The sequence below is a fragment of the Gallinula chloropus genome, assembly GCF_964237585.1.
Source record: "Gallinula chloropus genome assembly, chromosome: 24".
NCBI lineage: Eukaryota > Metazoa > Chordata > Aves > Gruiformes > Rallidae > Gallinula > Gallinula chloropus.
The window spans coordinates 7988963-8012748 of NC_140109.1; the positions used below are offsets into that span (position 1 = coordinate 7988963).

At 51.1% G+C, this 23786-nt stretch overlaps 1 protein-coding gene across 1 annotated transcript; it reads left to right on the forward strand.

Moving 5' to 3' along the window:
- Window positions 1-5111: 5111 nt before the first annotated feature.
- LOC311200776 (olfactory receptor 14A16-like) lies at window positions 5112-6035 on the forward strand (the record flags this gene model as incomplete). Its single annotated transcript, XM_084275078.1, has 1 exon — window positions 5112-6035. One exon carries the CDS (start codon window positions 5112-5114, stop codon window positions 6033-6035), a length of 924 nt encoding a protein of 307 aa, XP_084131204.1.
- Window positions 6036-23786: the final 17751 nt, after the last annotated feature.

Here is a 23786-nt window from a genome sequence, read left to right on the forward strand (position 1 = left end):
AAGTGAGGGTTTGAAGATATTCCTGGCCTGAAACCTCCACTGGTATCCCACTAGCAGCCTCTGTATACCATTGGGCTCAGGGCATTTCTTCCAAGGAACTGGTCCAAACTCTATCAGAGATAATATTCCCGACCTAAAAGCATCCAAATTTGAAACTGGTAAATGTCCAGTAATAACTCTAAACCAAATGTGTGAGGGCTGAAAACATTCCTGGCTTGAAACCTACTCAGATGGGACACTAGCAGCCCTGTTAACATTTCAGCTCAGGGCTTTCATGCTCAAGGGTATCATCCTAACAGTGCCTGCAGTCATTTTCAGGCTCTACCAGCGTCCATCTTCGAAACCTCTAATCATCCAGCAACAGCTCCCAAACAACAGTGCAAGAGCTTAAAGATGTTACTGCCCTGAAACCTGCTCAAGGTGTCGACTAGCAGCCCCAGCAACCGTTAGGATCAGGGCATTCCAAGCAGGGAGAATGGTCCTAACAGTGCCTGATGTTGTTTTCAGGCTCCACCAGCATCCGGATTTGAAAATAAAGAAAAGGGGTGAGGGCTGAAAGAGGTTCCTGGCTTGAAATCTCCCTTGTTAGATCTCTAGCAGCCCCAGTAATCTTGGGGCTCAGCTTTCTCCTTACCAAGGTAATGTCCTAACAGTGCCTGACATCATTTTCAGGCTCTCCCAGCGTCCAACTTTGAAACTTCTCAACGTCCAGCAAGAGCTGCCAAACAAAAAGGGTTGATGGCCAAAGACGATCCTGACCTGAAATCTCCCTAGATAACCCACTGGCAGCATGAGTAGCTTCTAATCATCTCAGACCATTCCGAGCCAATGGAACAACCCTAATAGTGCCTGACATCATCGCACGGCTCTGCAGTCCTCCACCTTTGAAACTGCTGAACTGTATGAATAGTTCCAAAACAAGAGGTGCAAGGGTTGAAAGAAACTCCTGACCTGCAACCTCCCCATGTAGAATACAAACAGGCCCACTGACCTTGGGGCTCAGGGCTTTCATAGCCAAGGGAGAGGCGTTAAATGTGCCTGATGTAATTTTCAGGCTCTACCAGTTTCCACCTCAAAACTGTTAAATGTAGAGCAATAGGTGGCAAGTTAAATGTGCGTGGGCTGAAAAAGTTTTGTGGCATTAAACCTCCCCAGGTTGTGCCCAGGAAGAACCACTAACCTTGGGGTGCAAGGCTTTCAATCCAATGGGATGGTCCTAACACTGCCTGACATCATTTTCCGGCTCTTAGCAGCATCAAAAATGCTAAATACCCAGCATTCAAAAATGCTAAATACCGAGCAACAGCAACAAAAGTGTTGAGGGATGAAGGATCCTACTGGCCTGAAACCTCTCCAGACTGCACACTCTGAGAACCATTATACTTGGGGCTCAGGGCTTTCCTAGCCAAGGGAACAGTTGTAACAGTGCCTGATGTCATTTTCCAGCTCTACCAGCATCCACTTTCAAAACTGATAAAGGCCCAGCAATAGCTCCCCAAAAAAAAGGTGTGAGAGCTGAAAGATGTTATTGACCTGAAACCTCCCAGGGTAGCCCACTAGCAGACCAGGTTACCGCTGGGATCAGGGCATTCCTAGCCACAGGAATGGTCCTAAAATTGACTGACATCTTTTTCCAGCTCTATCAGCATCCACGTTTGACACTGCTAAATGTCCAGCAATAGCTCCCAAACAAAAGGACCAAGGGCCTAAAGAGGTTCCTGGCCTGAAACCTCCCCTGGTAACCCACTAGCAGCACGAGGAACTTGAAGGCTCAGACCATCCCTAGCCAAGGGAACAACCCTTATAGTGCTTGAACTCATTGCACAGCTCTACAGTCCTCCAACTTTGAAACCACCAAACTGCACCAATAGCTCCAAAACAAAAGGTTCAAGGGATGAAAGAAGTTCCTGGCCTGAAATGTCCCCATGTAGACTACAAACAGGACCACTAATTTTGGGGCTCAGGGCTTTCCCTTCCAAAGAAGGTCCTAACATTGCCTGACTTCATTTTCATGCTCCACCAGCATCTGCCTTCAAATATGCCAAATATCCACCAATTGCACCTTAAAAAAAAGGTATGAGGACTGAAAGATGTTCCTCACATGATCCTCCTCAGGGACTGGACGAGAAGCACCAGTAACCTTGGGGGTCAGGGTGTTCCTTGCCAAGGGAAGGGTCCTAACATTGCCTGAAGTCATTTTGGGGCTCTACCAGTGTCCATCTAGGAAACTGCTAAATGTCCAGCAAAAGCTCCCAAGCAAAATATGTGAGGGCCAAAAGATGTTCCTGACTGTAAATCTCCCCAGGTATCCCAAAAAACACCCCGAAACTAAACAGGTACTGAACACAAGAAGATCAATCTCCCTAGGGAAGGTGTATGAGCATGTGAGGCTGAGGATCTGGGGGATTTCACAGAAGAACTGGTCAACAGCATTGCCCTTGCGGGGGGGGGGAGGTGGGGGAATGTCTTGGTTGTGAGCAGCACAGCATGGAGAAACCCGCTGCAGCTCCCCTGTGTCGGCCAAGGGCAGGAGGAGGAAGTGGGGAATGAAGCTGCCTGGGACATTTTCTGCCTCTTTGCAAGGAGAACAAGGCAGTGAGAACTTGGGGCACTCTTCTCTCAGCAAAACGTTCTCATTGCCAGCCCAAGGACTGCTTCTCCCTGTTCTATTAGACATTGGAAAGGTCCTTTTGGGAGGTGCATTTCCTGCTGGCTGAGGGTACCATTGGCTGTCAGGGGCTCTGATGGGAGCTCTCCAGGGGTCAGTTTGTCCTTGCAGCAGCAGGTCTATCTTTTTTGATCTCTAGAATCTTGTCTGGATGGTGGTTTCCACTTCCCCCAACTGCAGAGCAGAGCTTTGTAGATCTGTTTTTCCTGGTTTTGTTCTCTGGAAACCCTGAGAAATGCCCAAATGCTCACCTAAACCCCTTCCTTTCACAGGGGGAAAGAGTCCCCTCCCTGTCCGCGACCGGGGTGTCCTGTCTCATGTGGAGACAAGGAAAGTTAATACTCCTGCCCAGCTCTGGTTTGATCAGGAGAAACAACTCTGATGGACACAAGGATTTCTCCCCAGCTGAGGGAGGAAACATCAGAGATGAGATCACAGAAGGATCCCCATGAGGCCTGAGGTCCCAGGAGGAACCCTAGAAGAACTGGTCTTCTCCTGCTGAGCTGGGCCAGGCTCCTGGGATGGAGGGAGCTCATGGCAACCCGGCAGCACTGAAGAGAGACAGCACTGCCCAGGAGCAGCTCCTCTGCCAAGCACACAGGGCTGGGGACACTGCCTGTAGGCACCGAGGGGAGACCTGTGAGGCTGAGAGAGCTGATGGATGCTGAGAGCTCACTGCAGGAGAAATCTCCACAGCACTCTGCCTGGTATGTCTGTGGGTGCAGGGCAATGCAGGTTCTGTTCCTGGAGGGATCTCCTAAAGCTGGGACATGGGACAGTGTGTGGGGTCTGTCAGGAGGACAGGTTCTCTGTAGGACCAGAAAGTGCTGCCTGGAAGGGAAGCCCTTCTGCCCCATCAGAGGGACAGGGCAGGACAGCTGTCTTCTCCTGGGCATGGCTGCAGAGGTGTGAAGCAGCGTGTGCACCCAGGGGTGGCCAGGGCTGTCCTTGAGAGCAGGGTCCCTGCGCCCTGGGGGCTGTGTGCTGGGTCAGGGACTCTGCTGCTGCCAGGGTCAGCACTCAGCCTGCCTGCTGGGCTTTCCACAGGGATAAACAAGGACCTGTGTCTTGAAGGAGTGACCAAGGGAAGAGCAGCATAAGGTCCTTCTGCAGTAAGACAGTGCTGCCTGGGTCAGCTTTGCTCCCAGCTCCAGATGATCCTTGAGAAATTGCAAAGGGACTTTGAGGAACAACATCAAGGAAGCATTTTCCTTTAGGTAAAGTCTTTGCTTTGACTTTTCCTCTCCTGTGGGCTGTGCTGACAGTGTAGGTGGGAACTTATTTCTCCCCTCAAGAATATATAATGAAAACTTGATTCTCATGAAGATGTTTGAGCTTCTCCTGAGCCCTGCACACACAGAGGTTCCCTGGGGCAGTGCCCTGATGCCAGGAGGGGTCTGCAGAGCAGAGCTGAGCACAGGGCAGGTGCGATGAGGTCTGTGAGCACAGAGTGGGAGGTGACATAGGCAAAGAGGAGCAGCTGCAGGGACAGCTCCAGGCAGCAGAGACTTTGACACAGAGGCACAAAAAAGGAGCTGCTCACAGAAATTCTGTGGCAGTCGGGATTTGGTACCTCTCTGACATCCCCCACAGTGCTGATACGTTCCCACAGCCATCCCCTAGTTTCTATCCTCCCAGCAAAGACTCTGACCCAAAGTTCCAGAGTTTCAGGCTGAATCTTCTCCTTCGCAGCCCAACCAGCAGTGAGGAGAAACCCCTGAGTTCCCATCTGTCCGTCCCTGTCCTTCCAGCCTTGGCTGGAGTATTTCTCCAGTTTCACAATCCTGTTCTTGTTACCTTTATCCCACAATTGCCTTGGGCTCTGGGCATGCCCATTGGTGGGGCTGGCACTGAGGTAACCCTCACTTTCAGGACCCCCATCTGTAGGACTGAGGACTGGATTCCTCGCCTCTCTGTGGGGTCCAGTTTCTTTTACAGACAACACCAGGGTGTGATCACAGAGCGTCCAGCACAGGGCAGCTGAGAGCAGGGCTGAGGGACAGAGCAGCTCTCCCCACTCTGCACTCAGAGGAAGGTTTCTCTGGCACTGCAGCAGCAATGGTAGGCAGTTCTGACAGAAGAAACACTCCTCAGGTACAGTCCAGAGAAAACCAAATCTCCAAAGCTCTGCTCTGCCCTCAGCTGAAACTGGAGTGGCAGTGCTGAAAAGCTCATTGCTACCCACAGGGGATTTAGTCTGAGATCACACCATCCTTCTATTTCCTGACTGCTGCCAGGCAGGACTGAGTTCTCGAGAGCCCACAGGTGACCCTGCTCAAGCCAGCACAAAGCAGACCTCCCAAAAGGGACCTGCCAGGAGTTTTCCCAAAAAAAGTGAGTCAATCTGAGGGTATTCCCTAATAACTGTAATAGGTTTTCCTCAAAGAAGAGTTCCCTTAATTCTCACTCTTCTTGGACAGGTCTCCACACTTGACAGCAGCAGATGACCAACAGCAGCTCCATCAGCCACTTCCTCCTCTTGGCCTTTGCAGACACACGGGAGCTGCAGCTCCTGCACTTCTGCCTCTTCCTGGGCATCTACCTGGCTGCTCTCCTGGGCAATGGCCTCATCATCATCACCATAGCCTGTGACCACCACCTCCACACCCCCATGTACTTCTTCCTCCTTAACCTTTCATTTCTCGACATGGGATGCATGTCAGCCAGTCTACCAAAATCCATGGCCAATTCCTTGTGGGACACCAGGGCAATCTCATTCTGGGGATGTGCTGCACAGGTCTTCCTGGTTTTCTTCTTGGCTAGTGCAGAGTTGTCTCTTCTGACTGTCATGGCCTATGATCGCTACGTTGCCATCTGCCACCCCCTGCACTACGGGACCCTCCTGGGCAGCAGAGCTTGTGTCCACATGGCAGCAGCTGCCAGGGCCAGTGGGTTTCTCAATGCTGTGCTGCACACAGCCTGTACATTTTCATCACCCCTATGCCATGGCAATGCTGTTGACCAGTTCTTCTGTGAAATCCCCCAGATCCTCAAGCTCTCCTGCTCAGATGCATACCTCAGGGAAACTGGAGTCCTTGTGGTCAGTTCCTGTTTAGGTTTTGGGTGTTTTGTGTTCATTGTGGTGTCCTATGTGCAGATCTTCAGGGCTGTGCTGAGGATCCCCTCAGAGCAGGGACGGCACAAAGCCTTTTCCACCTGCCTCCCTCACCTGGCTGTGGTCTCCCTGTTTATCAGCACTAGTGTGTTTGCCTATGTGAAGCCCCCCTCCATCTCCTCCCTATCTTTGGACCTGGTATTGGCATTTCTTTACACAGTGGTTCCACCAGCAGTGAACCCCCTCATCTACAGCATGAGGAACCAGGAGCTCAAGGATGCTGTGTGGAAACCGATGACTGGATGTTTTTAAGCAGCAATAAAATGCTCATCTTCTTCTGCATATCGCTGGCCATGATACTCACATTAGGATCAGTCTGTATTTAATAGGGACTTTTAGGTGCTGTGGGGCTTTTTCCTTCTATTTTGTCTCTGATATAATAACACCTTCATCCCATACCTCATGCAGTATCTCTGGTCTTGTTTAACTCAGACATGGTAGCAGAAGAAACACTCCCCTTCCCCTCTGCCTGCATCACCTCCAGTCTGCCTCTTCATCTCTCTGGTCATTCAGGTGTTTCCACCTCTCCTGATGGCACAGCCATGCCTAGGGACATCTTTTCTGGTGACTGGTGGGACGTATGAACTTCACTTTGCTCATAGATTTCCACCTCCACTTGCTCTTTGGACATTCAGATGCCGCTCAGCTCTCTGATTTCTGCTTTGAATTTCAGTGAGTTGGAAAATGTCCCATCTCTCAGAAGTCCAATGAACTGTTATGTCAGGCAGTCAGTGTGTTGATAAGTGACCTTTCTATGTACCTGATTAATACTGTTCTGGGAGAGAATCTCCTCTGGAAGCTGACCCCCTTCACACGCTGCTTGGCCGTAGCAGGCAGCTGAGGAGAGAGATTTCATGGTTATTAAACTGTGTCATGTTGAACTGTTGTTTGTGGTCAGAGAAATCTGTCTGTGACTGTGAGCACAAATGATGCCAGGAAAAGTGTTGGGAGTCCCAGGAGGCCAGTGAGGGAACTGCTGGGCTTGGGGAAGAGCAAGGCTCTCCAGACAGGTTTTGATCTGAAGAGACTGCTTTTCCTGCCTGTCCAGATCTCCTCAGGAGACCTCTGGACCAGCCCCCATTGCAGCATGCTGCTGAACTGTCTTCAATGATCTGAGATGTGACAGAAACATTTTTTCCTGTGAAAAAATCCTCCATTGTGAAACTCCTTTGAAATTTTCATCACTCAAATAAAACCTCTCCAATTAGTTATACAAGGTCTATTTTTTTAAAGGAAATGACTTGAAGAGCCATGCTTGTAGGGATTTCTGTGTGATTAATGAGCCCCATGGTGTGTTTTCTTCTGAGTCCACAGACTTCAGATACCAAGAGGAGAGTGAAGAAACCTCTCCAGATATCAAAGTCAGGAGTAATGCCCATAGTACCTTGAAGAATTAACAAGCCCTAATATGAGCCATTACTGACAAAGCCTCCCCATGGGCTCCTTAGAGCAGACAACTGGAGGCCATGAGGACAAACCCAGGCAAAGCACAGGCAGCTCTGATGCTGAGGACACCCTGGCTTGGTCTGATGAAACAGAAATGCCAAGTGCTGATCCCCAGCCCCTGGGCAGGGAGATCCTGGCCCCCACCACCCTCACCTGTGTCTCAGGGCTCTTCCTTGGGAAGTGGGGTGTGATGCCAAGGGACAGACAGGGGTATGATACATGGTGTACTCCCCTGGGGTGGGTGCAAGGAGGCAATGATACTCCATGGCTGTCAGGACAATGTGTCTCCTCTGAGGCCTCTGTGGCAGGGATATCAGCCCTAGTCAAGGAGTCAAAGGCCTGGCTGCCACCCTTGGCCATCTGCACCACAGCCCATGCCACACTGCCCCACGCCTGTGTTGTTTGCCTGCAGGCTGCAGGCACCCAACCCCTTTCCCCACCTTGATCTCACTCCATGATGTCCCTGCCTGTTCTGCAGTCTCTCCCTCCTCTCCAGCTGTTCCCACAAACACAAAGCCACCAGCTCATCTACACTTCCTCTGAGTGACTTTTATCACCACAGCACTGCCCTCAGAGTAGCTTTCCTTTATCCTCACGTCCACTCTGACCTTCAAAGCTGCAGTTTCACCTTGACTTCCTTTCTTACGTTCTTTAATGCAGCACAAAAGGGCTTCCCTCAGCCTACCCTTCCCCAGGCTACAGAAGCCCACGTCTCACAGCCTCTTCACACAAGACCCCTAGCCATATCTAGCCAGGCTTTTATCTGACAACATGACAGTTCCTCCCCTTCCTCCAGACCGGGGAGCCCCACACTGGGACTGACTGCTCCAGACTTGGCCTCACTGGTGCTGAGTCCAGATGGATCAGAACAGCCCTTGTCTGCGTGGCCACACTCCTGACAGTGCAGCCCAGTGTGCTCATGGCCAGATTCCTGTTCAGCACCTCTGACTGCTATGGCTTCCCCTGGAATGACCAAATTCTTCTCCTTGCAGCCAGTTCTCCACCCGTCATGTCTGAGCTGCCTTGATGTGGAACCTTGAGCTTCCTTGTCCTGGAACCTATTCTCGTGGTTTCACCTCATGGGGGTGACCACATGGAAATTAATTCCACTCCAGATAATTAAGATCAGAATAAGAAGATCTCTTCTGGATGGGAATCTTCTTGATGTTTTTATTCAAATCTAATCCCAGAGTTTCTCAAGGTTTGTTTGAAGTGACGCTCCATTGTGTTAATGGTTCCTGTGTGCTTGCAGATGGCTGTCCAGCTTGTGGTGCCACTAACAAAGGGACAGCAACAGGTGTTATAGAAGGTGAGAAATAAGAAACAAAACGAAGAGCTCCTTTCTAAATGACGTTGCAGTGGGCTACTGGAAGAAGCCTCATGTCCTCACAGTCTGCTCCCCCTCTTCTTGGAACAGAACCACTGTTGTAGCTGTCTGAGGGTCAAAACAGGAGGGCTCAACTCATGAGTGCTTTTGGAGGACAGTGATGATGTTACTAGACTCAGACAATCACAGAGTACCTGGCTGAAAGGGAACACAGAGACTATTTGGTCCAACCATTTTTGGCAAGGACTCAGTCTCAAGAAAAGCACCACACACACCAACTGGCCCCACACCCCATCCCACTGACTCTTACAAATGTCTGGTGTTGGGGAATCCATCACTTCCCACAGAACATTGTGCAAACCCTGGTTCTCAGGGTAAAAGTTTCTTCCTATGTCCTGTGGGAATCTCTCTAGCAGGAACTTGCACCCATTATTCCTCAGCTATTTCATGTGATTCCTTCTAAAAACAGGAGTCTCTCCCATCTTTGTAGACAGCCTTTCAGTACTGGAACCTGTTGGTGAGGTCTCCCCTAAGCCTTTTTGTTCTGAAGGCTGAACAAACCCAGCTCCCTCAGCCTTTCCTCAGATGGCAGGCTGCCCAGGCCTTGGGTCATCTTTGTGGCCCTTCTCTGCACCTTCTCCAACCTGCACAGAACTTCTTTCTTTTTACAGCAGCGACCAAAACTGCACCCAGAATTCCAGGCATGGCCTGACAAGTGCTGAGTAGAGTGGGACAGCGACTTCTTTATGTCTGCAGGTGATCCCCATGCTGAGGCACCTTGCAGTTGTTTGCTGCAGCAGCACTCTGTTTATTCCTGGTGAGCTGCTTGTTCACAAGAACCCCCAGGTCCCTTTGCACAGGGCTCTTCTCCATCCAGGTGGATCCCAGTCAGTGCTGCACTCCTGGGTTATGCTTTCTTACCTCCTAGACCCCACACTTGACCTTGCCCACTCTTCCAGCCTGTCCATATCTTCCTGCTGGGTGGCAATCCCTTCCCAAGTGTCTACTTTCCCTGCTGAGTTCAGTATAACCTACAAACTTCATCACGGTTAAGTTTTGATAAAAGTTCAGGAATCTTCTTCCAGCTCCCCAGTGCACGACAGCAGGGCAGGACTGTGATTGCCTCACAACTCTCTTGTATATTTGGAGTTGTTCTTGGTACTACTACTTGCAGGGAGAAGTTTAATGAGATTTCACAAGGGCAAGTGTAGGGTCTGTCATCAGGGGAATAACAACCTCAGATACCAGTATATGTTGGGGACTGGCCTGTGGAGAGCAGCATAGGGGAGAGGGACCTGGGTGTCCTGGTGCACAGCAGGGTTACCATCAGCCAGCAATGTGCCCTCCTGGCTAAGAAGGCCAATGGCATCCTGGGGTGTTTTAGAATGGGTGTGGGTAGTAGGTCAAGAGATGTCCTTCTCTTGCTCTCCTCTGCCCTAGTGGGATGGCACCTGGAATGTTGTGTCCAGTTCTGGGCCCCTCAGTTCAAGAAGGACAGAGAACTCATGGAAAGAGCCCAGTACAGAACAATCAAGAGGGTTAAGGGAGTGGAACACCTTCCTTATGAGGAAAGGCTGAGGGAGCTGGGCCTCTTGAGCTTGGAGAACAGGAGACTGACGGGTGACCATATTCATGTTTATAAATAGATGAAGAGCAGGAGTCATGAGGACAGAGCCAGGCTCTTCTCAGTGATGGTCAGTGATAGGACAAGGCGCAATGGGTACAAGCTGGAGCAGAGGAAGTTCCATGTGAATGTAAGGAGGAACTTTCACACTGTGAGGATGACAGAGCACTGGGACAGACTGCCCAGAGAGGGTGTGGAGTCCCCTTCTCTGGAGACATTCAAACCCACCTGTGTGATTTAGTCTAGATGATCCTTCTCTGGCAGGGGAGGTTGGACTGTGTGATCTTTCAAGGTCCTTTCTAACCCCCAGTGTTCTGTGATTCTGTGGCACTACTTCTATCACCTGTTGCAAAGTCTCCTTTACCTTCAGAAGTGCCATTCCCATTTCCTTACTTTAGCGGGGGGTGGGGCTGGTGTTTGGCTTTTTACAGTGTAGGACAAAGGCATTTTCTCCTCATTCCCTTTCCTGCTATTCCAAACACACCTGCTTTATTTCTATCCATGCCAGTCCCTTCCCTTCTGCAGATGAACAGGCTGAGGAACAACAGCTCATTCCCAGGAGCAAAATGAGCCAGCAGAAGAAGGATGAGGCAAAGCAATATGGCCCATTTAAGATTGAACATGCTTGATCTCAGCACTGGCATAAAGGAGACCTTTCTCCTGCCAAGCACTTACTTGCACACCCCCTCAGCACCATATTGCCCCCTGCTACAGCAGGGTTATGAGGGGTTGCATGGTGTTTGGGGGTATAAACATGCTTGGGGAATTAAGACAGGGCTGGAGAGGCAGGGGGGACACTTACTGTTGCTGGGGGGGTGTAGGGGTTGAGGCAGGGTCTTGGGGGAAGGTATGGTGTAATTTGAAGGTGAAAAGGAAGGGGTTTGGAGGAGTAATGTGGTGCTGGTGGGTATAGAGTTTGCTGGGTTATTAATGTTTGGCTGAGGGGGCTTAAGTGGTGCTGAGGAACCCATTAGTGCTGGGGAGGTGGGGCGTGGGGGACGCAGGGTAGTTCTGCGGGGGACATGGGAGGATTTTTTTGGGGAAGGGTGGAGTTTGAGGTTTATGGGGCATTTGAGGGGCAACAAGGTGTACTAGGTAGGTTTAAGGCTGGGCTGGATGTGGGGATTAAATTGGGGGGAACACATAGGTGGTCGGGGAGGTGTTTTGGGGGGAGGTATAGTGCGTACTGGGGAGAGATATGTTGGGACTTGAGGGGGAAAATAAGAGGTTTGGGGTTATGGGGAGTGTTGGGGGACCACCAGTGGTGCTGGGGGTTTAACACAGTGCTGGGGAGTGAGGGGCGGCACCCGTGGGTTCTGTAGGGAGCCTGGGGGTGGTGTAGGCAGTGCTGGGGGTGTATGAGTGGGATATCTATGGGGGGATCAGGGGGTCAAGGGGAATACAGGGGGGTGGGGGGTGCCTGCCAGGGTGCCTGGGAAGGGTTAAGGGTGGGCTGGGGCACAGGATGAAGGTGTGGAGGGCACCCATGATTGCAGAAGGGAGGGCACCTAGGGGGTGTAGAGGAGTGTTTGGGTGAGATATGAGGGGATTTGGAGGTGAAAATGAAGGGGTGGGGGTAATTAGGTTTTGGGGATCCACCAGGTGTGCTGGGAGGGTTAATTGTGGGGGCATCCATAGGTGATGGGAGGGGTGTGGGGATGTTGTACAAATGTTCTGGGCGTGGATATAAGGGAATTTTGGGGGTAAAAGGGGAGGTTCAGGGTAGTAATATGGTGCTATACGTTCCAGCTATACCAGTGCCCACCTTCCAACCTATTAAACGTCCAGCAGTACGTCCCAAGCAAAAGGTGTGAGGGATGGCAGATGTTCCTGGCCTGAAACCTCCCAGGAGTACACAAGCAGCCCCATAAATCTTGAGGCTCATGAATTCCCAGCCAAGGGAACAGTCCTAACAGTGCCAGATGTCATTTTCTGGCTCTTCCATAGTCCAACATCCAACATGCTGAACATCCGTCCAGCAATGGAGTCCCAGGGTCTCTAACACCTATTGCTGGCATTTCATTGGAGGCACCACAAGTTGGAGAGACACCTGCAAGCACATGTGGACCATTAAAAAGATGGAGTTTCCCTTCAAAAAGACCTCGATAAACCTTCACAGATGACCCAAAATTGGCCAAAGAGGGTGTTCCATGGCAATTCCATCAAGCTCAGCATAAAGGGGGCTGGTGGGGGGGGGGGAGGAGTACAGGGCTCTGAGCTGTAGGGCCTGAGCTGTGTGGTTTGGTGAGAAACTTCACTGTTCATCACCCGTGTGGTATAATTTACTATTTTTTAATGTTTGATTTTTCCTCCCTTCCCCCTGTCTCCAATCCCTCCCACCCCACATCATCCTCCTAGAGAGAAATTGGCCTCTTGGTCCAGCTCTTGGCTGGAACGAAACCAGGACAAAAGGTTCCAGCACAACACCCACACATCAAGACAGGCTCAGACATGACGGGTGGAGAACAGGCTGCAGGGAGAAGAATTTGGTCATTCCAGGGGCTGCCATAGCAGTCAGAGGTGCTGAACAGGAATCTGGCCACGAGCACATTGGGCTGCACGGGGAGGACCGTGGCCACGCAGACAAGGGCCCTTCTTGTCCATCTGGACTCAGCCCGAGTGAAGACACCTCTGAAGCAGCCAGTCACAGTGTGGGGCTCCAAGGTCTGGAGGAATGGGGAGGAACTGTCATGTGAAGGGGGTCAGCATTAAGAGGAGTTTCTCTCCCAATACAGTTTCAATCAGATATATATAAAGGTCACTTATCAACACGCTGACCTTCTGAGAGAACAGACTTCTGAAAGATGGGATGTTATCCAACATTCTGAAACCCCACAGGTGGAGACGTGATCAAAGTGCAAGAATCCATCAAGTCTGATGAAAAGATGTCTTTAGGCCTGGAGCAGGGAGATACTACATTAGGAATGGCATAAATGTGGACCATGTTGTTAAGGCTTAGAAAATACAGAAGGAAAATAAAAACCTAAAATCCTTACAAACTAAGACTAGTTCTAACATGAGTTACATGGCCAGATGGATGTAGAAGATGAGCAGTTTATTCGTGCTTAGAAAAATCCAGTCCTCAGTTTCCACACGGCATCCTTGAGCTCCTGGTTCCTCATGCTGTAGATGAGGGGGTTCACTGCTGGTGGAACCACCGAGTAAAGAAATGACACCATGATGTATAAAATTGTGTGGGAGATGGAGGGAGGTTTCAGATAGGAAAAGAAGGCAGTGCTGACAAAGAGGAATACAACAGCCAGGTGAGGGATGCAGGTGGAAAAGGCTTTGTGCCATCCCTGCTGTGAGGGGATCCTCAGCACAGCCCTGAAGATCTGCACATAGGACATCACAATGAACACAAAACACCCAAAAGCCAAACAGGCAATAACGACAATGACACCAATTTCCCTGAGGTAGGCATCTGAGCAGGAGAGCTTGAGGATCCCAGGGATTTCACAGAAGAACTGGTCAACAGCATTGCCATGGCAGAGGGGCAGGGAAAATGTATTGGCTGTGTGCAGCACAGCATGGAGAAACCCAGTGCCCCAGGCAGCTGCTGCCATGTGGACACAAGCTCTGCTGCCCAGGAGGGTCCCGTAGTGCAGGGGGTGGCAGATGGCAACGTAGCGGTCATAGGCCATGACAGTCAGAAGAAAGTACTCTGCAATGATCAGAAATGCAAAGAAAAAGAGTTGAGCCACACATCCTGTGTAGGAAATGGTCCTGGTGTCCCACAAGGAATTGGCCATGGATTTGGGAACAGTGGTGGAGATGCAGCCAAGGTCAGTAACAGAGAGGTTGAGGAGGAAGAAGTACATGGGGGTGTGGAGGTGGTGGTCACAGGCTATGGTGATGATGATGAGGCCATTGCCCAGGAGAGCAGCCAGGTAGATGCCCAGGAAGAGCCAGAAGTGCAGGAGCTGCAGCTCCCATGTGTCTGCAAAGGGAAGGAGAAGGAACTGGCTGATGGAGCTGCTGTTGGACATCTGCTATTTATGGGCATGGAGACCTGTTAAAGGAGGAAAAGGCACAGTGAGAAATCAGGGAATTATCCCTTGAGGAAAACCTCTTCCATTGTACTTTGACTCTGTATTCAGGAAGACTTTTGGCAGGTCCCTTATGGGAGGTCTCCTCCATGCTGGGAGGAGGGTCAGCTGTGGCTCTCGAGAACTCAGTCCTGCCTGGCAGCAGTCACTACATAGAAGGATGGTGTGATCTCAGACTAAATCCCCTGCGGACAGGAATGAGCTTTTCAGCACTGTCACTCCAATTTCACCCAAGGGTAGAGAAGAGCTTTGGAGCTTTGGTTTTCTCCTGCCTGTACCTGAGGAGTGTTTCTTCTGTCAGAACTCCCTGACATTGCTGCTGCAGTGCCAGTGAAACCTTCCCCTGAGTGCAGTGGGGAGAGCTGCTCTGTCCATCAGCCCTGGTCTCAGCTGCCCTGTGCTCTGTGCTGGATGCTCTTTGATCACACCCTGGTGTTCCTGTAGAATATCAGTGTCTGCATTGTGGGGGATATCAGGGAGGTAGCAAATCCGCACTGCCAGGGCATTTCTTGGAGCAGCTCCTTCTTTCTCCCTCCCTGACAACATCTCCGCTGACTGGAGCTGTCCCTGCAGCTGTTCCTCTTTGCCCATGTCACCTCTTGCTCTGTCCTCACAGACCTCATCCAACCTGTCCTATAGCTCAGCATCAGGGCACTGCCCCGGGAACCTCTGTGTGTTCTGGGATCTGGAAATCCTCTGATGTGGACATTCTGGAGAGGAGAAATAAGTTCTAATATGCCACATCCAGCACAGCCCACAGGAGAGAAAAAGTCAAAGCAAAGATTGTCCCAGGCAGGAAAATTCTTCCTTGATGTTATTTTTGAAATTCCCTTTGGAATTTCTCAAGGATCAGATGGAGCTGGGAGCAAAGTTGACCCAGGCAGCACTTTCTTGCAGCACAAGGACCTTAGGGTGCTCTTCCCTTGGTCACTGCTTCAACTCAGAGGTCCTTGTCTGTCCCTGTGGAAAGCCCACCAGGCAGCAGCAGAGTCCCTTCCCCAGCACACAACCCCCAGGGCACAGGGACCCTGCTCACAAGGACAGCCCTGGCCACCCCTGGGTGCACACGCTGCTTCACACCTCTGCAGCCATGCCCAGGAGAAGACAGCTGTCCTGCCCTGTCCCTCTGATGGGGCAGAAGGGCATCCCTTCCAGGCAGCACTTTCTGGTCCTATAGAGAACCTGTCCTCCTGACAGACCCCACACACTGTCCCATGTCCCAGCTTTAGGAGATCCCTCCAGGAACAGAACCTGCATTGCCCTGCACCCACAGACATACCAGGCAGAGTGCTGTGGAGATTTCTCCTGCAGTGAGCTCTCAGCATCCATCAGCTCTCTCAGCCTCACAGGTCTCCCCTCGGTGCCTACAGGCAGTGTCCCCAGCCCTGTGTGCTTGGCAGAGGAGCTGCTCCTGGGCAGAGCTGTCTCTTGTCAGGGCTGCTGGGTTGCAGTGAGCTCTCCCCATCCCAGGAGCCCAGCCCAGCTCACAGCAGAGGAGCAGGTGAATATGTCACATTCTCCATTCCCCAGAGTGTCCTGTGAGATGTCCATGGAGCTGCAAGGAAACTACTTGGAAAGACACTAAGTCTTTATTGCCTTTCCCTCCCTTGGCTGGGGAGAAACCCTTGTGTCCAGCAGAGTCATTTCTCCTGATCAAACCAATGCTGGGCAGGACAATCACCTTTCCTTGTTCTCCTGTAAGACAGGACTCCCAGGTAGTGACAGGAGGGGGACTCTTTCCCTCTGTGAGAGTCACTCCAGACCCCTCATTCTTGCTTTGCAGCCCTGGGGCTGGAAGGAGTAGCAACTCTGACCTATGGCTGCCACAAACTCATTGGAGCTGGGATTCCTCTTGCCTCAGTTCCAGTGGCACAAATAGGCTCCTTCTGTCAGGGAGCTGCTGGTCCCAGCTCCCGTGGGAATTACTTGGGGTGGAGGCAAGTTGTCATACACCCTTCTCCATGAGAGTGAGCCTCATCTGATGGAAACTGTGTGTCACCTCCATTTGCTGTACCCATAACTGAAGACCAGGAATGACTCTTTGGGAGCCCATGCCAGAGGCTTCTGCTCCTCATGCACAACTGGGAGTTTGTAAGACAAATCAAGACTGTAGTTTTCCTTGTCACAAATCTCTCCTAACTCCTGTCTTTTAATTCTGCAACACTGTTCCATACCCAGAGTCAGGAAATGTCCAGCAGCAGCTCCATCAGCCATCTTCCATTCTCTCCTTGCTACGACTGAGTAGCATGGGGGCGGGGGGGAGGGATGGGGAATGTGTTTTGGGGTCAGTTCATCACACATTGTCTCGGCCACCTGTTCCTCCTCAGGGGGAGGACTCCTCACTGTCTCCCCTTGCTCCAGCATTGGGTCCCACCAATGAGAGACAGTCCTTGCTTTATCGGGGGGTGGTGCTCCTGTTGGGCTTTTTAGGATTAAGTACAAAGGCATTGTTTCTTCATCCTGTTTCCTGTGTGTGGCTGCTATTCCAAACACACCCACTTTATTTTTATCCATGCCAGTCCCTTCCCTGTCTGCAGATAACCAGGCTCAGGACCAACAGCTCATTCCCAGGAGCAAAACGAGTCAGCAGAAGAACAAGATGAAGCAAAATGGCCAGTATGAGACTAGACTTACCTAATTTCAGCACTTGCATTAAAGAGACGTTTCTCCTGCCAAGCACTTACTTGCACACCCCCTCAGCACCATATTGCCTGCCTGCTACAGTGAGGGTTAAGAAAGGGCTGGAGAGGGAGGTGGAGGCACCCATGGTGTCTAGGGGGAGCATGTAGGGATGGGCTGGGGAGGAACGTGTGGGGCTTTGGATGGAAAAGGTGGGGATTTGGGAGAGTAATTGGGGCATGTGGGGGAGTGTTATAAAGGGTTCTGGGGGGTTAAGATTCTACTAGAGGAGGCTAAGGGGGAGGGTGTAGGTAGTTAAGGCCTGGCGGATGGAAGATGTTGTGCTGTACGGAAAGGTAGGACCCCCTCCAGGTAGCCAATAGCATTTAGCCTATGATGTAAGCGGGCGGAAATGATGTCATAAATCTAAGCTATATAATGCTGTTCCAGTCATCATTATATGCCATTTGCCATCCACCACATTGGTGTCTGTGTGCTGATGACCAAGTGGCCTGGGGGTGGTCGCCGTGCCCTTCCTGAACCAGGTCGCCGCGCCTCGAAAGGCAACACTGTACTGAGTATTGCTGAGGCTGCACCTCAAGTGCTGGGTCCAGTTCTGGGCTCCTCAGCATCAGAAGGACATTGAGGTCCTGGAGCGTGTCCAGAGAAGGGCAACCAGGCTGGGGAAGGGGCTCGAGGGCAAATCCTATGAGGAGCAGCTGAGGGAGCTGGGGGTGTTCAGCCTGGAGAAGAGGAGGCTGAGGGGAGACCTTATCACTGCCCTGACAGGAGGGTGCAGGGAGGTGGGCGATGGACTCTTCAGCCAGGGGACAGGAGAGTCAACAAGGGGGAATGGGCTCAAGCTGCACAAGGGCAGGGTCAGATCAGATGTTAGGAAGAAATTTTTTCCTGAAAGAGTTGTCAGGGCCTGGCACAGGCTGCCCAGGGAGGGGGTTGAGTCACCTTCCCTGGATGTGTAGATGAGGTAGATGAGGTACTTAGGTTAGGGTTTAGCTTAGGATGGGCACAGTTGGACTTGATGATCTTAAAGGTCTTTTCCAACCTGGTGATTCTATGATTCTTTTTAATGTTTTCAAAAATGACCAGACAACTGGAATAGAGGTTGTCTTAAGTAAATTTGCATGTGACACCAAATTGGGAGGAGCTGTTGACTCTGTTGAGCTTGGAGAAGCCTTGCAGAGACCTGGACAGATCAGAGAGCTGGGCAGTCACCAACACCATGAAGTTTAACACGGGCAAGCACCAGATCCTGCACCTGGGAAGGGGCAGCCCTGGCTGCACATACAGACTGGGGGGTCAGACGCTGGAGGGATTTGGGGGTCTTGGAAGACAACAAGTTAAACATGAGCCAGCAGTGTGCCCAGGCAGCCAGGAGAGCCAACTGTAACGTGGGGTGGATCAAGCATGGCATTGCCAACCAGTTCATGGAGGGGATTGTCCCGCTCTACATTGTGCTGGTGCAGCCTCACCTCAAGTGCTGGGTGCAGTTTTGGGCACCACAGTACAAGTGGGACATAAAAATACTGAAGAGTGTCCAGAGGAGGACAATGAGGATGGTGAAGGGTCTGGAGGGGAAGTCTCATGGGGAGAGGCTGAAGTCCCTTGGTTTGTTCAGGCTGGAGAAAAGGAGGCTGAGGGGAGACCTCATTGCAGTCTGTGGAATCCTGAGGAGAGGGAGAGAAGGGGCAGGCACTGATTTCTCTGTGGTGGCCAGTGATAGAACCTGAGGGAACAGCATGAAGCTGTGGCAGGGGAGGTTTAGGCTAGATATGAGGGAGAGGTTCTTTACTGAGAGTTTGGTCTGGCACTGGAACAGGCTGCCCAGGGAAGGGGTCACAGCCCTGAGCTTGACCAAGTTCAAAAAGCATCTGGATGATGCGTTCAGTCCCGTGATCTGACTTGGCTGGCCCTGTGTGGAGCCAGGAGTTGAACTTGATGATCCTTATGGGTCCCTTCCAACTCAGGAGATTCTATGATTCTATGACCATGACAGAAATCACCACTTGGCAGTGGATCTGCACACCAGCACTTGTGGTTGCTCTCTAGATTTCCCTTCCCCTTGGACCTTTCAGACACCTCTCAACCATCCAGCTGCTGCTCTGAGTTTCAGGGAGTTAAACTCTTGCCTTTCTGGCAGTTGTCTGACTCAGTCTGTCTTTAGCCAGCTCTTGAGTTGTGGTGATTTCACAGTCTTCTTCCTCACCAGAACATCTCTCACATGGTTAAGCTTTGTGACAGCTGAACATCATTGGTGGTAGATTGCACTTGGCACAGAGTGAGGAGTGTTTAATTTAATGGTGAATCTTGTCAGGTCTGTTGTGTTGGTGGGAAAATAACTCCCTGTGTGCTGCCTGTGTGCAGCCAGTTCTCTAAGGAAAGCAGGGGAGCTGGTACAGAGGGGCTGTAACACCCCACTGTGGAGTGCAGCAGAGAGACCTGATGTAAGGACAAGAGATGCAAGTCCCAGGTGGCTGGTGAGAGTCATGGTGGGCTTGTGGAGATATGCAGCAAGGTTGTCCCCACTGCCTCAGGTGACCATTTTTCAGACCAGTCCAGACCTCCTTAGGAGGCACCCTGGATCAATCTCAGTCAGAGGTTGTCATCTCTCCTCTACAGTGAAAATAATAACCTACACCCTTAAAAAGAAATCAATTTTACTCTGAGCTCCCTTTGAAACAGCTTCAATGATCTGTACATCTCTTGAAGACTTGAAGATAATTACATGAAGAGACATAGCTCATTAGGGCTTGCTTTTTAATTTTTAATGAGCCCTGGGGTGCATTTGTTGCTGAGTCCTTGAAGCTCAGGTACTGAGAGGAAATTACACAAAAAACTCCATGTCAAAAGTAGAAGCCAAAGTACCTGAAGTATTAATGAGTCCCACTGAGAGCCATTGCTGGCTGAGCCTCCCCAGGGACTCGTTAGCACAGGTAATTGGAGGCCATGTTGGCTGGTAGGCAAAGGCAATGTACAAGCAGCTGAGATGCAGAGCAAGCCCTGGGTTGGTTTGATGAAGCATAAAGGCCAAGCCCTGACCCCCAGCCCCAGAGAAGACAGGTCCTGCCCCTCAGGCATTGCTCAGGCTCTTCCTGGGGTGGCATGGGGTGTATAACACTGAGGGAAGAACAACAGGATGAGAGTTTCTCCTCATTGTTTGTCCAAAGCCAACTAGAAATTCATCTGTTCTTCATTTAAAAAAAGAGAAAGAGCAGGGAGACCCTCCATCCCCTATCAAATTCAAGAGAAAACATTGTGGAAAGATAAGGACAAGGCTGAGGTGCTTAATGAAATCTTTGCCACTGTCTTTAGTAATAGGAGCAGTTGTACAGAGAGAATCCAATTCCCTGAGCTAGGAGACAGGGACAGGGAGCAGAATGACCCCACCACAATCCAGGAGGAGATGGTCCTACTGCACCACAGAGGTGTGCAGAGATCTGTGGGGCTGAAAGGTTGCTGAGATATCTGGCAAGGGGGGTGCACCAAGCCACTTTCCATCAGTCCTGGCTGACTGGATCAGTCAACGTAACCCCCTATATAAGAAGGGAGAGAAGGATGATCAGGGAAATCACAGGCCTGATAGTTTGACTTCAGTCCCAGAAAAGCTGATGGAGCAGAACATCCTGAGCAGCATTATCCAGTTCATGAAGAACCCCCATGTGATCATGCCCAGTCAGCTTGGGTTCATAAGGGCAGGTCCTGTTTGACCCACTGAATCTCCCTCTATGACAGGGTGACCTGCTTCTTGGACAAGGGAAGGGCTCTGGATGTTGTCTACCTTACCTTCAGCAAGGCCTTGGACACAGTTTCCCACCACCTTCTCCTGGAGAAACACAGTTTTCTAGAACTTTCTCCCAGAGTATTTCACTGCTAGTGGCTTGGAAACTGTGGTGGTTCAGCCCCAAGCAATGGCTGAGCACCACATGCTGCTCACTCACTCCAGGAGGAGAAACAGACAGAGCCTCTGCGGTCTGGGATAAGGACAGTTTACTGACAAAAGCACCATAAAAGGGGAACAATATCAGTCCCAATTGCACTCACACCCAGTGATAGCACAGAGAGTACCTTACAAACCCAACAATAACAGAGTGCTGCACCATGCCATGACCACCCCTCCCCAACCAGCCCCTTTGACAGGGAAAATATGTCAGTGTCCTGGTTACAGCTGGTATGGAGTTAATTTCTTTTCTAATAACAGATGGAATGCCATGTTTGGGAGTTGGGATGAGAGCAGTGCTGATAACACCCTGATGTTTCTGGTTGTTGCCAAGCAGTCAAGGACATTTCAGTTGATCCTATTTCCCTACTAAGGAGAAGGAAGGGGACACAGCCAGGACAGGTGACCTGAACTGGCCAAAAAGGGTATTCCACATCAATTATGTCATACTCAGCATAAAAGGGGGGGCTGTTGGAAGGAGGAGGAGGCAGCTCCAGGACGTGCGGTTTTGGGGATGGTCCCGTTTTCGGGACATCTCTGGGCTTCACAGCCTGAGCTGTGTGGTTCAGTGACAAACTCCATTGTGTATCACCAGTTTCATATATTTCACTACAAAGTCCTGTTATCATTGTTATATCTCTCTTTCTGCTATTCTAATAAACTATCCTTATCCCAACCTGTGAGGTTTTGTTTCCTTGGATTTGGGTTCTTTTCCCTTTCCCTTTCCTCTCCCTCTCCCCCAACTTGTCCCCCCACCCTCTTCCTTTTAAAGAACAAGTGACTGTGTGGTGCTTGGCTCTCAGCTGGGGCAAAACCACATCCACTGAAATCCAAAACAAACCTATTCTTAAAAACATGAAAGTTCTTATATGAAAGTTCTATTAATTGTCTCTTAAGCTGCATCTCCATCAATCTATTCAGCATGATTACATTTCATTGAATCATCAGGGCCAGAAATACAATGAAGAAGATGATGAATTGGTTGCTGCTTAGAAACATCCAGTCATCAGTTTCCACAGGGCATCCTTGAGCTCCTGGCTTCTCATGCTGTAGATGAGGGGGTTCACTGCTTGTGGAACCACTGATTAAAGGAATACCTCTACCAGGTTAAGTGGTCTGTGGAGACTGGAAAAGAGGCAATGGCTTCAAGTTGGAGAATAGGAGGTTCAACACCAAAATGGAGAAGAAAAATTCACAGTGAGGGAGACAGAACTCTGGGACAGGCTGCCCAGGGGGGTTATGGAATCTCCTTCTCTAGAGATATTCAAGACCTGTCTGGACACCGACCTGTGTGATCTGTCCTAGGGAGCTGCTTTGGAAGGTGGGTTGGACTGGATGATCTCTGGAGGCCCCTTCCAATCCCTAGTGTTCTGTGAACCAGTGAATCTGTAAATAGGGAGGAGATTTAGAGGGGCTCTTCAGGTAGGCAAACATGTCCCCTTCCAGCCCCAGGGCTGCAAAGCAAGGATGAGGGGTCTGGAGTGACTCTCACAGAGGGAAAGAGTCACCTCCCTGTCCCTGCCAGGGGTTTCTGTCTCATGGGGAGACACGGAAAGGTGATTCTTCTGCCCAGCTCTGGTTTGCTCAGGAGAAACAACTCTGCTGGACAGAAGGATTTCTCCCCAGCCAAGGGAGAGACAGGCAATAAAAACATAATGTCTTTCCAAGTTAGTTACTTGGAGCTCCAGGGACACCTCACAGGAGACTCTGGGGAATGGAGTATGACACATATTCACCTGCTCCTCTGCTGTGAGCTGGGATGGGCTCCTGGGATGGAGGGAACTCACTGCAACCCAGCAGCCCTGACAAGAGATAGCTCTGCCCAGGAGCAGCTCCTCTGCCAAGCACACAGGGCTGGGGACACTGCCTGTAGGCATCAAGGGGAGACCTGTGAGGTTGAGAGAGCTGACAGCTGCTGAGAGCTCACTGGAGGAGAAATATCCTCAGCACTCTGCCTGGTATGTCTGTGGGTGCAGGGCAATGCAGGTTCTGTTCCTGGAGGGATCTCCTAAAGCTGGGACATGGGGCAGTGTGTGGGATCTGTCAGGAGGACAGGTTCTCTATAGGACCTGAAAGTGCTGCCTGGAAGTGATGCCCTTCTGCCCCATCAGAGGGACAGGGCAGGACAGCTGTCTTCTCCTGGGCATGGCTGCAGAGGTGTGAAGCAGCGTGTGCACCCAGGGGTGCCCAGGGCTTTCCCTGCACCACGAGGGCTGTGTGCTGGGGTAGTGACCCTGCTCCTACCAGGGTCAGCACTCAGCCTGCCTGCTGGGGTACCATCTGCGTTGGTGCACAAAGAAGCTCTGGGTAGAAAGTGTGACCCATGGAAGGACAGTGTAGGGTCCTTTTGCTGTCAAAGCGTGCTGTGTAGGACAGGTTTGCTCCCAGCTCCAGCAGATCCCTGGCAACTTCCCAGACACTTTTCAAGAACACCAAGGATGCATTTTCCACTCGAGGGAAAGAGTCTTGGCTTTGAATTTTCTGCTCCTGTGCACTGGGTGGGAATTGGGAGCCGAACTTTTCTTGATAGCTTTGCAGAAGGCAGTGTAAACTCATTTGTCATTAGGACTTGAGCCTGAGCACACAGGGCTCTGTGTGAGCCCTGCACACACAAAGGTTCCCTGGGGCAGTGCCCTGATGCCAGGAGGGGTCTGCAGAGCAGAGCTGAGCGCAGGGCAGGTTGGATGAGGTCTGTGAGGACAGAGCAGGCGGTGACATGGGCAAAGAGAAGCAGCTGCAGGGACAGTTCCAGGCAGCAGACACAATGGCAGGGAGAGAGAAAAAAGGAGCTACTCCCAGAAATGCCCTGGCAGTCGGGATTTGGGACCTCCCTGATATCCCACACAGGGCAGACAATGGTGTTCAACAGGGAACACCAGGGTGTGATCACAGAGCACCCAGCACAGGGCAGCTGAGACCAGGGCTGATGGACAGAGCAGCTCTCCCCACTCTGCACTCAGGGGAAGGTTTCACTGGCACTGCA